This window comes from Thermobia domestica, chromosome 4 (assembly GCF_964235325.1).
Source record: "Thermobia domestica chromosome 4, izTheDome1.hap1.1, whole genome shotgun sequence".
NCBI classification, from domain to species: domain Eukaryota; kingdom Metazoa; phylum Arthropoda; class Insecta; order Zygentoma; family Lepismatidae; genus Thermobia; species Thermobia domestica.
Window position 1 is genome coordinate 27,593,530 of NC_137457.1, and position 15,038 is coordinate 27,608,567.

Here is a 15,038-nt window from a genome sequence, read left to right on the forward strand (position 1 = left end):
TTTAATAATCAGGTATATTGTGATAACATAGCTTTTCTTGACTGATAACAAGGGTGTTCTTTCAAGTTCTTGACCCGCTAAAACGGAAAACAAAAGACGGTCATGCAACTTTGTTTTGTTTTTATTCTTTTGTTGTATTTTCTTTAGTTTTGAGAAGGGGTAAAACAAAATCCATCATATAAATAAGGTCGAAGGCGGATTTACTTTAGTGTCTTACAAACAAGTGTTGCATTCACGTTATAAATTGTTTTCCTTGAGAAAAGACGAATTAAAATGGCTGTGAGGAATTACTTAACATGGCTGACAATAGCTGCTCTCTACTGGACAACTTGCACCTACAGCTTGAAAGAATCAACAGGTAAAAATAACACTAGAATATTGTTTAGCACAAGGTTAGGGCAGTGTTGAATTCAGACATTTTCACCCGGGGGGGGGGGAATGTGGACTCCTCGGGGGGAGGGGAGTTTGGGTGAAGTAATTTCTATATTTTGTGATTGAAATAATGAGTTTCCCCGGGGGAATGAATTTTTCCGGGGGGAAATTCTCCCCGGGCTACCCCTTGAATTCATCCGTAGGGACACGGGTGTAATGGGAATTACATACTGGAAGTAAGAATCATCCAAGTTTCTCAGAAGCTAGATGCACAGACTCATTACTCTTGGCCAGAATAACATTAAACACTGTGTCTAACGACGCTATTTTGTCAATCAATAGAGCAAGGTGTTTCAGCAGTTTGTTAGAAATGTATCATTTCTTTTTAAGCATCCTTATTGTTTCGTATTTTCACTTATTGTTTTGATAGCCCTAGGAGGCGCGGTGGCTCAGTGGTAGAGCGTTCACCTCCGGTGCTTGGGGTCGCTAGTTCGATCCCAGCTCACGCCGTGTGAACTTTGTGGTGGACAAACACCGAGCTCATGGGTTTCCTCAGGGTTCTCCAGTTTCCTACCACTTTCTTCATTCCACTCATTTCTCATAACCACCGTTTTCTTTAGCCTAACCGGCATAACCGTGGGACGTAAAACTCAAAGATTTCATTTCATTTCAGTTTCGATAGCCCTACTGTGCTTCATTTAATTTAGATATTCTGACATTTTTTTCTCCTTACGAAACGCTGTTGGCCAGAGTTCGTAGTTTCAGGAAAATTTCCCTAATCTAGGAAAATTTCACAGTTAAATTTAGCAAAAGGGAATTTTTCGATAAAACGTGAAAATTCAGGGAAATTCTCGAGCTGACTGATTCATCAATATAAATGCTTATTTTTTTATTTGTTCTTAAGAATGAAACCAATACAATAGGAATAGTTTGTGTGTGTGTGTGTGTATGTGTGTGAAAATGAAATGAAATCTTTAAGTTTTACGCCCCACGATTATGCCGGTAAGACTAAAGGAGTCGGTGATTATGAGAAATGAGTGAAATGGTGGAATGAAGAAAGTGGGAGGAAACGGGAGAACCCCGAGAAAACCCACTAGCACGGTGTTTGTCCACCACAAAGTCCACACGGCGCGAGCTGGGATCGAACCAGGGACCCCAAGCACCGGAGGTGAACGCTCTACCACTGAGCCACCGCGCCCCCCATGTGTGTGTGTGTGTGTGTGTGTGTGTGTGTGTGTTTGTATGTTAAAAGTAGCATAGTTTGTATCTATTGTTGACTGGGTATATTTGTATGTATTTTTTCTTTTAAAAAAGTTAAGAAAAAAGGAAAATAAAAAAAATAAAAAATAGGAGTGTATAACAAATTTGGTTGGCACTTCCTTTAATCTTATCACATAACTTCTATCATAGGAATTGGACACTAGACAAACTGCGGAAAATTTGATAAGAAAAGGGAAAATTTTGTATCAGTAGAGGGAAGTTTTCTTAAGAAAAGGGAAAATTTTGTATCAGTAGAGAGAAGTTTTCTTAAGAAAAGGGAAAATTTTGTATCAGTAGTGGGAAATTTTCTTAAGAAAAGGGAAAATTTTGTATCAGTAGGGGAAAATTTTCTTAAAGAAATCTACTAACACTGCCTTTTGTAGCTCTACCTCATTTAAAATAACAGAACGCACTTTTTCTTTTCCACTAATCTTTGCGGGATAGCTTTGTTGTTCTGCCTAGTTAGTTCGTTGGCAATTCTAGAAAGATTATGTTGATGAAGTTTCAATGAACAGACAAGAGAAGTAGGCTGAAAGTTGATGCTTTATCTTCAGATTTTGCACAATTACACTATAACTGTGTGCACTTATACCACTACACTATAATAACCTATGTGATATGATCAATAAAGCAAGAAGTTCACGAAAATATTTTTGAACTCTCAGCAATATCAACTTATGCTCCAACTTCATCTTCTTCTTTATAGTAAATTGAGGTAATTGGTATCGTATTAACTAGGTTTATATCCATCTTCGGTGTTATTTTGAAACACCCTGTATATTGTTGTTACATATTTCAGTGTGAAATGGCCAATGTGCTATCTCTGGAGTTATTCAAATAAATAAACAAAGAAAAGCAAACGTCTCTTAGATTTGCAGATTTCGTTTGTTCACTTTCTAATAATAAATAAAGATACTTATAATTTTCCTATATGTGTTCTAATTCCAAGAACGGTTGCAATTGTTTTGAAAATTGGGACGAGAAGCCCGAATGAACTTGGTCAACATACTAGTCAAAGACATTTATTTAATCAATTTTCTTGCGAATTTAAACTCTTTCTTATTAAAGAAAACAACTAATTGCGAAAAATAAACATCTCATCTAGCACAAATAATTGGTTCCTATCTTATATTACAAGTATTTAAGCAGTGGTACAGCCTTTTGGATATACAGGGTGTTTCAAAACAATACCGACATTTGTGAGATACTTCCTGACACCAAGATAAGATAAAAAGTATGAACCAATCTAGGTACATAAATGCTTCCTTTCGGAGTTATAGGCTGCCTAAAACATGAAAAAATGAACTTTAAAGGTCCATAGCTCCAAAACTATGGGACCTACCGTAGTCAGGTCAAGACTCCAATTAGAAACTGGTATGTGCCCTATCTAAATATCCAAGTTTCAGAATCCTGCAGTACTTCTGCAACAATTTTTAGATAAGTAGTTGATGAGTACTTCAAATTATATGCCCATAGCGAAACTTTCTCTAAAAATTGTTGCGTGAGTACCTTAGGATTCTAAAACATATTAGTTCCTAAGTTAAGTCTTGACCCCGACTACGGTAAGTCCCATAGGTTTGGAGCTATGGACCTTTAAAGTACATATTTTCATGTTTTCGGCACCCTACACATATAACAACGAAAGGAAACATTTGTGCACCCAGGTTGAACTATACTTTTTTTTTTTGTCTTATCTTGGTGTCAGGAATCACCTCTCAAACGTTGTCAGTGTTGTTTTGAAACACCCTGTATATTGTTGTTACATATTTCAATGTGAAATATCCAATGTGCTATATCTGGAGTTATTCAAATAAAGAAACAAATAAAAGCAGACGCCTCTTAGATTTACAGATTTCGTTTGTTCACTTTTTTTTAATGTCAAGGTTAAGTCCTTTGTAATCAATTACACAGAATAAATTAATAAAATTTACATAACAAAATATTATTCTAAATATATGAATGTTAACATAAGAGATAATTTTTTTAAAATTTTATATACATTGACAAGTATACATAGGCTTGCAATTTAAGAATGATAGGATTTTCAAACGTATTTATTTATAGATACGCAGAAAAATATGTTCGACAAGGCCGACCCTAAGAATGTGAACGTTACCCTTCCCCTCGTAAAGAACGCTGCTGAGAAACGACCAAACGGAACTGCCAGAGGTTCTCCATGTTATAGACATTATCAACGAACTTCTCCAGACATTTCTGACGCCAAGAGTAGACCCCAAACAGGTATGAAAGTGAGCAAGTTTTATTTTATTTAAATGTACACTAATCTCAATAGATACTTAGGGTCCGTTCACACATTAGGTAACGTTATTTTATTTTATTTATTTATTTATTTATTTTACCAATTTTTACCCCCTCTGTCCCATGTAACGCTTTTTGATTTTTTTTTTGTTTTTTCACCAATTTTGTTTATTTTGGGGGTTAATACAAGAAAAAAATAATTTTAATAGCAGAACTTTCTATTACAAAATGATTGTATTCTGAATAAATTTCTAGTGTTCTCTTTTCGCCAATAAATCGACGTATTAGAAAATGATAGTACCGTAATAATATTTTAATCCCATAAAGTTGTTTAATTAACCAGTTTTAAATCTTCGAAATTGCATATTTACACTTTCCCAGGGAGATCTTACCCATTCTTTTAGGTCACTGATGATTGGCAAGAAGGAAGTACTGCCCGAAGATGCAGGTGAAACAGAATCTAAAGAACTGACATTGATCTCTTTTTCCGGAATCAAGAATGCTTCCTGCCTGAAGTTCGCCAACGTTGACAATGCAAAGAAGTTCTCTTCCTCGTCGACCACAGATTCGACGTGGAAGCACACGTCGAGGGGCAGAGCTATCTCGTTTATGAACAAACTTTCGAGCATCTTCTTTGAAATTTGGACTTCAGTTTACTCTTTTTCAAATTATTCTTGTCATAAATCAGTGTCAGAATGCGAATAAACGCGATTTCTCCAGGAAAAATTCAAATCCAAAGAGCAAAAGATTCAGTACGAGATGAATATCTAACGAATTTGATTTTTAATATCCTATTTTGCTCTGCAAGTCGTGCATCATTTCGTCGCGAAAAAAAAAAATATTACTTCAAAAAAGAATTTCTTCTGTTTCACATGCGAAATTCCTTAGAAGAAAAGAGTGGGTAATGATTCAAATCAAAAGTTTTGAATCATATTCTCAGAAACAGGGATAACGAGTAGGAATCCAAACAAAAATCCTCTCTTCTATCAACAGTAAGTTACAAAATTACTATTATGTAAAGTCTAAATAATACTTTGGTAAAATATGATATCCGAAGGCCCGAGTAGTCTAGGGAATTATCTCCACAAAACTCCGAGCAAGCTAGGTGGAGTGGATTTAGGATTCCCAATGTTCCACGCAATTAGAAGATGGTTTGAAAGCCATAAAGCTCCACGCGAGCTGAGTTACTGAGGTTAGGAGTCCCACAGAACTCCGAGCAAGCTAAGTGGGCAGGAAAGGAGACCTAGAGCTCCGAGTAAGCTAAAGGCTTTGGGTTAGGTTCCTCACAAAGCTCCAGGCAAGCTGAGAGTGTGGGGGTGATCAGTCGTAGAGTGATGATGATTGTTGTGATCCTATTGGTTAGATTAGTGCTCAATTGTGGCGGTGGCGTTGGTAGTCTTTCGTTGTCACATGACCGTTGGTGTTGCTGGTATCATTCTCTTCTGCCACTGTAGTAACACGTAGTAGGACGCACATCATGGTTGATGCTTGTAAACATAAGCACGTATAGGTTGTTTATAAACAGAGGGATATTACAATATGCATACTTGAGAAAAGAAATAAAATATATAGGTACAATTAAAAATTTTACATTCTTTTTATCTGAAATACATTTGCAAATTTTAAAAAAATACACATTTATTACTGTTTAAGAATGATATGACTTTAAAACATCTTGTTTATTTGTTAGACATACAAGGAAAGAAGTTCAACAAAGCCGATACTAAGAATGCGAACGTTACACTTACTTCCGTAAGGAATGCTGCTGAGAAACGACCAAACGGAACTACGAGAGTTTCTCCGTGTTACAGACAATACCCAAAAACTTCTCCAGACATTACTGACGCCAAAAATAAGTTCCGAACAGGTACGAAAATGAGTAACTTCTATCATATTTAGACATGCACCTAAGTTTACTTTTATTTTTATGATATATCTCAACAGATACCTCAGAAAAATATGGAATAAGTTATAGTTTTATATATATACACAATATTGATAGCGATTAACGGGAAATATATTTAAAGATAAGTTACATACCAATCAATATATCACATCGAGCTCAACAAAATGAGATGCTAGTGTAATTTCTGATGCGCCCTTTTCGAGAAAATCAAACTTTTACGGGGCTAGACAATATGTTCCTTATTGTCATTATTAACTGATAAATTTTGTTCTGCTGGAACAGAGTATACTGTTGTGTAAATTTATGTATTTTTGTTTTCTTTTCTTTCTTTCTTTCTTTTTGTAATATAATAGAGATATAAGCAGCCAATTTTGGATAACTTTAGGGTGTTGAACATGAAAATGACCATGAAAAAGCGAGATTGTTTTGTGTAAAGAAAGAATGTTTCTTCAGGGTAATATGAATAAACTCAAGTACAAGTTTGTATTCTGTTCTTCTTCAAGCTTATCCCTTGTACTGATATGGGTGCATGTAAATAATCATGTCTAGGTTTGGAGATAATCGAATTTTTGTGTGAACCTAAAAATTATATTGTTATTATCATTATATGAAACTTATCTTTGGAAATATTTTATCAACCCATTTCTGTTTTGAAATTCTCTCACTGAATCGTGTTATTTTCATAGAGTAATGGTGTAGTATAAAAGATTTTACCTCTTCTTCCCACTGAAACTAAAACACGTGACTCTACTGAGGCGCCGCCACTCAAAGCATTTGGATAGCACGAATGATTAAAATTACTGAACGAATCAAAAAATTCAGAACGCGTGAGTTTGATAGAATTAGCCAATAATATAGTTAGCTACTGCCAGTAGCAGACGATGCAATTAGTTACGACTGTAGCCGGTAGTGTCGCCGATATCACTTTAGTTGCATTATGGGAACAATTTCAATTTCAATTAGCTATAAAGCGGGTGGTGCATCAGAGTGATCAGTGTTACTTTTAGTCAGTAGGGCCACTCAGCTTTGATAGCACCGGGCCTTTATATACATTAAATTCGGCCTGAATTGAACCCAAGACCCGTCACTCCAGAAGTGAGCGTTCTACCACTGGGCCACCGTGCCCCAAGATATTATGACACCAATTATTTTATTTATATTTATACTTCTAATATTTACAGCAATAATAAACCAAAAGTTATCAAGAGAAGAAAGAAAATGAGTCATATCTTTTGAGCGCCACTTCCCAACAAAAGGGTCATTTGTTACTTTCTCCTTTCTGTTCCCTTGCGAATAAATTTAAGAATTTCAAAACTTGGTAATCATTAGTTACAGCTAGGACTTACTGCAAACATACGTGTCTTACTTCCGAAAAGACAGATCAGCGAAATAATTTGTGCTATATGCAGTATATTTCCAATATTTATTTTTCATTTTATACTTCACGCGACATCCTTAACTGTTGTATTTAAAAAAAAAAAAAAATAAAAAATAAAAGATCAAATAACCACTCTATTATTGATGTTGAGTCGATTCTTTAGTTCGTGTCGGTTGGAACCAATGGAGATATTTCTTGTTTGAGAGTTGAACTAATCAGATAATGTATTTCGCCGCATTGTTCACAATATGTTCCCAACGTTCAGGAGATTCTTGGATGCATTTATGAAAAAAAAAAGAAAAAAAGAAAAGAAAAGAAAAAGAAAGAAAGAAAAAAAAGACGAAACTCGGCGTCTCGAGTTAGAGAAGTTACCAATGAAATTTTGCAGTTGCTGTTCGTTTCCGAAGGATGTGTCACGAAGTGCATACGTCAGGGACCAGAAAAGATAGTAATCTGTATGCGCTACATCTGGAGAATACGCCGGATGAGGAAGAACCTGTCACAGGCTTCTGAATGACAATAGCTGTCATATGCGCCACATGTGGTCTAGTGTTGTTCAACAATGTGGATGAGGATGCCATATTGTTTATTCCGCCTTTTCTCTTGAACTGTTGCATGAACATATCGGAGTTGATCATGGTACACAGCAGCAGTGATGGTGCGATTATGGGGTAAGAGTTCACTATGGATAATCCCTTCCATGCCCCACTAGACACACAACATTGTCTTGTTGGGATCCAAATCTTGTTTGCGACGTGGTATTACCTTTCTGTTTAGGCTGACCCATTCCTTTCTCTGTTTAAATTCACGTACAAGCACCTTCGCTAACAATACATGAGAGAAAGGGTTGATGTTCGCGACAAGATTCACGATGGCAGAAAAGCAAAAAATTACATATGGCGAGACGCTGCGTTCGTGTCTGCACTCCATGAATGAGGCACCCACGAACCCAGTTTTTAAACATTTTCCATACGTTGAAGGTGTTACGCAACAGTTACCTGTCCACTGCTCATCTGCATGCCCAATTTCCGGGTGTTTTGTCCTGGATATCGATGAATCAAGTCGTTCAAGTGGTCCTCATTAACGTCGGATGGGTGAGTAAAACGTGGGACATTACTCAGATCAAAATTTCCACTTCGGAACCTGTCAAACCATTTCCGGGTAGGTCTGTCAGCAAGCGTCTTTTCTATACACTGCTAAGATTTGTCTGGAAGTCTTCGATGTGCTGGAGCCTTTGTTGAATTCGTTCAGGAGAACATGCCGGAGATGATCCTTCTTTTACCTGATATTCTATGCTTCAGTCCCTGAAAAACAAAAATTGATTAACTCCAACACTACAAACAGTGTTACGCATTACTGATAATATAGCTGCAATTAAATATTTCCACGGAACTAAAAAATAATTAAAGCATAATCACAACACATTATAAAAAAAGTGTGCTATAAGTTCTTTCGCTAAAAGACTTCGTCACATAGAAAACTGAAAAAGCAATTAGAAAACAAATGACAAATTAAAGAACAGAGAAAAAGGTGAGAAGTTTGACGCCATGTTGAACTGTGAATTCACGTGCTCACATGGTAATGTTACCAGTCTATGAACAGATGGAGTTTAGCGGAGGAAAATAAAACTAATTGGATGGAAAGATTTGTAGGCGTGTAGATGAGCAAACGAGTAATAAATGAGGAATATTGGGAAAAAGAGGTTATTTTTGTGATTAGAATTTAGCCTCCCTTGCAGCAGAGAGGCAATGAGAAACATGGAACTACAGTTTAACGTGAGTGAGAACCTATTGGGAATCAAATCCGGGTCTCCCCCGCCAAAGACGCGTACGCTAACCATATATAAGCCTATATGTAGCTATGAAGGATAATGGATTATAAAATAAAAATTAATAAAGACAAATAGTATTAATTAAAAGTTAAAAAGTACAAATTAATAATATTAATATACATTGATTCTACAATTTTTTAATTAAATTTAATTAATCCAAAACCACGCTCAGGAACTCTATTATTGTACTTACAGATTTCTGTAATTCCCGAATTTCCTCTAAGCTTCCAAACTTTCGACATAAAAGATAAAAAATGGGTTGGATTGCCTACTTTACCCAGATTGACAACTACATTAAACAGAATCTATTACACAATACGAGAATTATATAGGCATTAGAGATTCAAAAACGGAGAATCTTGTGTCAAATTTATCGAAGCATTTAAAAAAAAAAAAAAAAAAAAAAAAAAAAACGCAACACAGGGTGGAAGATTCAAAAATTTTATTTCGAGCTAGAAATGAAGTAGAGAGAGACTGATTTTTTGAAAATTTATTTACTCATTTAAAAAGAAACGAAATTTAATTTAAACAAGAGATGGTTGACGAATGGGTGGAGGCAGTTCTGAACTGGCCACGTTGGCTACTTGGCGATTGCCAAGGGCCCGAAGCCTGAGGGGCCCAGCAGGGATCACGAGGCGCAGGAGCAGTAGGCCTTGGTCGATTTTACCCGATCCCAAATAGTTTCTTGAGTCTTCGTACCAAAAAGGTTGCGGAAGCCTAAGTTCGTCTTTCCGAAAGAAGTCTTTTTAGGACCCCCCTTGCTCATATCAGTTACCCTACAATATATATATATATATATATATATATATATATATATATATATATATATATATATATATATATATATCTGGGGAGCATTTAAGGACTTGCGCCAAGGGTCCTCAACCTGGCCAGTCCGATATTGGGTGGAGGAGATTACAAAATTTCACAATATTGACATGATAATAAAAATAATAAGATGAGTTGGTAACCTTTCAACAAGGGACAAGTAAGGCGCACAACTTGACTCCGCCATATTTTAGTTTATATCAACTTCATCTTAAGATAATTGACGTACTTGACAACGTGTTTCCGTACAACACACTTCTTCCCTTGGTAAGTCCGTTCCATTTTTATTCCTTGATGTTTCTATTCTTTTTCTTCCTGTTTTTAACCTCCGTGACCAAGACTTCAGGGGAGACTCGAAAGCTTGTAAGCTTAAAGGAAACTCAGGAATTATAGAAATTTGTAAGCAGAATGATATATTTAATTAATTATTTTATTTATTTATTTATTGGAAGAACTAAATCTCGAGTGGGTGTATGAATTGAGGCAGCTCCAAATCTTGATTTGAAGGTCATACATATCTCTCTTTGCGCATAAAGCCCCACGAAATCGTGAGCTATCTCGAGAAATACAGTAAAATTCCTTTGCAATCAGTGACGATATGAAATAACACTACATACACACCGATGCGAAAGAATACTGACTTCTTTCCTTGCTATATAACTCATTAAATCAATAATTTCCCAGTTTTGGAGGCATTTCTCTTCACAAACAGAGACGAAAAATATGTCGTGTGAATTACAAAAAGAAAAGAAAGAAAAATGAAACTAGTTGAGAATGCTCCAAGAGCATTGCCAGAACGAACTTAAAAAGAATTAATTTTTCGTATTAACTTCTACAGGCTTTATACTAATTGTTCTATGTATTTTATTATTATACTCATTAAACAATTCTTCGATAGTAGGACTATTCATGGCTTTGGATTGATTATTTTAACAAAAGAGACACTGACCAAAGCTTAAAACCCACTTTATTTTAAATTATAATTTGTAACTGTTTCGGATATATAGCATATCCTTCTTCAGTGACTCCAAGACTGAAAAGGAGTATATACATGTGGAAAGATAGGAGAAGAAGGGAGATAGTGAAGATACAGCAAATATGGTTCCTGAAAACGTGTTTGGAAGAAGAAGTAACACCAAGAGGTCTCAGGATTATGAAGAAAGGAGTGGAGTACACATCACTGAGGTTTAAGAAACTACTAAAAAAGGCCGAAAAAGAACTAGTGTGGAGTGTAATTAGAAGAAATAAAGAAGAAGAACGAAGGAGTAGAGAGACTCAGAGAGAATAAGAAGTGAAATAGAAGACGGACTGACAGTGTTTGTAAGAGAAGTGGTTGTGGGAGAGAAATTTTAAAGAAAAAGTGAAAGAGAGACTGGTGAAGAAAGGGAAAACTTTAGGATGGTGTAGAGAAAAAAGCAAAGAAAGAGAAAAAGTGAGAGTAGTGGTCTTGGGAGACGTGAGAATAACGGAAGAGGAGGAAGAACTTCTTAGTTTAGGTCACAGATTCAAGGTGAAAGAAGGGGAAATAGACTTTAGAGAGCTGATTTACTCAGTGGAACAGGCCTTAACGGACGTTAAAGAAGAAGAACAGAGAGAGAAGATAAGGAGAAGAGCAGTAGCGGTAGTGAAGAACAGCATGAAGAAAAGGAGTAAAGAGAATTTGAAGAAGGAAGAAAAAAGGGGTCTTACGATGTTGAGAAGTAGGAAGGACATAGTAATAGAACAGGCGGACAAAGGTGGAGCAGTGGTAGTTATGGAGAAAGAATGGTACAAGAAGAAACTGGAAGATTTATGTGACAATACATATGAGGTTATAGGGGATAAAGACATGAAGGAAGAGGATCTATTGAAGAAAGTAATGAAAGAAGGAAGAGGTTTCAAGAAATGGATAAATATACAAGGAAGGATACCAAGAATGAAAGGTTTCCCAAAATTACACAAGAAAGAGGTGAAGCTTAGACCAGTACTAGACTGTAGAGGCAACTACTGGGAGCCACTAGAGAAAGAGTTGAAGGAGATTTGTGAAAGCATAAGAGAAGGACAAGAATCGTGCAGAGTGAAGAACACAGAAGAAGCCAAGGAATTGTTAAGAAGAGTGGATCTTATTGGAGGCAGAAAACTTATGTTTAGTCTTGATGTTAAGGCTATGTTCCCGAGCCTTAGTAGAGAAGCAATAATAAGTGTCATAGAGGAAGAAATGGGTAGTAAAAGTATAAAAGGATGGACAAAAGAGAAAGTAGTTAAGGCTTTGAAGATGATATGGGAAAACAGTTATTGTATAATAGGGGAGAAAGTGGTAAAAATAAGAAAAGGAATCAGTATAGGTTCGAAGTTGAGCCCAGTACTGGCAGAAATAATTATGAACAAATGGGAGAAAAAGGTGAAAGAAGAAGGGGGTAAGAACTTGATCATGTTTTGTAGGTATGTGGATGACTGTCTAGGCTTGTGGAAAGGGACTAGGAGACAATTAGAGAACTTCAAAGATAGTGTGGAAGATAAAGAAAAAGGCATAAGCTTGGACATGGAGTTGGAAGAAAATGCAAGAATAAACTTTTTAGACATGACCATAATAAAACAAGGAGAAGGGCTAGTTACGAGGTGGTACCAGAAAGAGTGCTCAGCGGGAGTGTACTGCCATGAGAGAAGCGACGTGGATAGGAGTACAAAGAGAAATTTCATAACAAATGTGATAAGAAGAATAGAAATGATGGAGGACGAAGAGGAAGGAAGGAAGGAGAGCATACAGAAATTCTACAGACAGTTAGAGAAGAACAGTTACAGAAAGAAAGAGTTAGAGAAGGAAGAAGAACGCAGGAAGAGGAAGAGAGGGAGAAAGAAGAATGAAGAGAATGAGAGTGGAAAATGGCATGGCATAGAAAGTATGGGAGAAGAAACGGAGAAACTGAAGAATTTATTGAAGAAAGGAGGGGTCAGAACGTATAGAAAGAGTGGAGAAACTTTATTAAGATCAATAAAGAAGAAGAATAGAAAAGGAACTAAAAAGATTAATGAAGAGGAAAAAGGAGTCATCTATAGGGTATGGTGTGAGGACTGCGATATGTCATATATAGGAGAGACAGGAAAGAGAATGAAAGAAAGGATAAAACAACATGAAGATGATGTTAGGAGGAAGAAAGATACCAATGCCATATACAAACATGTTAAGGAGACGAATCACGGAATTAATTGGGATAAGACGGAAGTATTGGAGATGGAGAAAAGAATGATAATAAGGAAGTGGAAAGAAGCGGATTGGATAAAGAAGGTAGGAAGAAATAAACTGATGAACTGGACAGGGGGCTTACCTATTAATGAATTATGGCAAGGAAGTTTGAATAGCATAGAGAAAAAGAAAATAAATAAAAAAAGACCCTTATAAGAACCAAAAATGAAGGAACGTGATTAGTTGGAAATTGAAAACGAAGACTTATGGGATTGGCTGAAGGCCTCAGTAAATAGGAAGAAATAATAATAATAATAATAATAATAATAATAATAATAATAATAATAATAATAATAATAATAATAATAATAATAATAATATAAATAAATAAATAAATAAAAATAAAAAAGTACAACAATAACTATACATATGTCTGTTAAAAGAATTTAAACTTTTTCATAATAATGACTATATATATGACGGTTAAATAATTTAAACTTTGTCATAACAATATTTATATATATGTCTGTATTTTCATTTATTTTCGATAGTGTCTGAAGAAGGATATGCTAGATATCCGAAACAGTTACAAATTATAATTTAAAATAAAGTGGGTTTTAAGCTTTGGTCAGTGTCTCTTTTGTTAAAACAATTCTTATAATATATCTATCCTTTATAATTTTCTTAAATACTAAACTTTTTCCACATGATTGTTTAAGAGTTCTATTAAAACGTTCTAAGATATGTTGTTTTACGAAGACACATGCTCAAAATGGAGGACTCAAAATTGAAAAATTCGCAAAATATTATCTATCTCTGACTTACGGTTCCCGAGATATGGCTCCTTAAATCTCCCAAAATTCGAACTTTTTTGGCCAATATCTGAGAAACAGTGGCCAGTTGGCCAGTTGCCACCGGTTACTATTTGATATCAAAATGTTCACTATTCTCTTAGATATTGATCAACATCAATATGATTTCTCTATGACTTACGGTTCCCGGAATATAATTCCTTAAATCTCCCGAAATCGGAACTATTTTTTGGCCAATATCTCGTGAACGGTAAGCCATAGAGAGATTATATTGGTGTTGATCAATACCTAAGAGGATTGTAAGTATTTTGGTACCAATAATAACTGGTGACCACTGGTCAAACCAGTGGCCAGTTAAATAGTGACCACTGCTTACTATTTGGTACCAAAATGTTCACCATCCTCTTAGGTATTGATCAACACCAATATCATCTCTCTATAATTTATGGTTTCCGAGATATGGACCGCTGGCCACTGTCCATATCTCCTTAAATCTCCCGAAATCGGACATTTTTTGACCAATATTTCCGGAACGCTAAGAATGACGCGAAAAATTCCATCACTTCTTTGAGAGGGCTCAAAATTGAAAAATTCACAAATAACAGACTGACACTCATACACACACCACACACATACACACACACAGACATAGAAAATTCAGTAACGAACGTTTGAAATTCGTTGATAAGTTCAGGAATTCATTAACACAAATGTGGTTTCTGAAAATTGTTACTTTCCTTTCGTTATTTATGAATTCTTTTCTTTATTTTCAGATAATCAACGACCAAAATTTAACAAGGTGGATCCTAAGAATATAAATGCAACTTTGTATTCTGTCAAGAATTATTCTGAAACCGGCAGAGTTTATCCATACCATAAACATCCTCAGCAAACCTCTCCTGACATTGTTGATGACAGAGATAAACGCCAAGCTGGTACGAAAAAAGTGAGTGAGAGTTCTACGTCATCTGTGTCTGGACCGAAAGCTCAAGCTCAGCAGACAGCCAACGCCAGACAGTACGTCATGGATTATCCTTATTATCCTTACCCTATCATGGGAGTTGGAGTTTATCCTCCATATTGGAGATGAACAAGTAGTTGATATCTTGTATTTAAACATTTAAAAAGCAATTGTTTTTAGCTGAGTTTTCAAACGAAGGTTGTATTTAATGTTATGCTTGTATTTATTATATTATAAAATTAAAATAAAGCTTTATTATGACAAAGAA

General features: G+C 35.5%; 1 protein-coding gene across 1 annotated transcript; it reads left to right on the plus strand.

Moving 5' to 3' along the window:
• Window positions 1-220: 220 nt before the first annotated feature.
• LOC145683794 (uncharacterized) lies at window positions 221-15,038 on the plus strand. The gene is made up of 4 exons (XM_081755376.1): window positions 221-358; window positions 3,697-3,873; window positions 5,582-5,758; window positions 14,583-15,038. The coding sequence occupies exons 1-4, from the start codon at window positions 274-276 to the stop codon at window positions 14,897-14,899; spliced, it is 756 nt and encodes a 251-aa protein (XP_081611502.1). The 5' UTR covers window positions 221-273; the 3' UTR covers window positions 14,900-15,038.

Excerpts from the sequence above, each read along its gene's own strand:
- LOC145683794 (XM_081755376.1), top strand. The coding sequence starts at position 274 with ATGGCTGTGAGGAATTACTTAACATGGCTGACAATAGCTGCTCTCTAC. Across the intron at positions 359-3,696 it reads CAGCTTGAAAGAATCAACAG|ATACGCAGAAAAATATGTTC; the intron begins GTAAAAATAACA and ends ATTTATTTATAG. Across the intron at positions 3,874-5,581 it reads CAAGAGTAGACCCCAAACAG|ACATACAAGGAAAGAAGTTC; the intron begins GTATGAAAGTGA and ends TTTATTTGTTAG.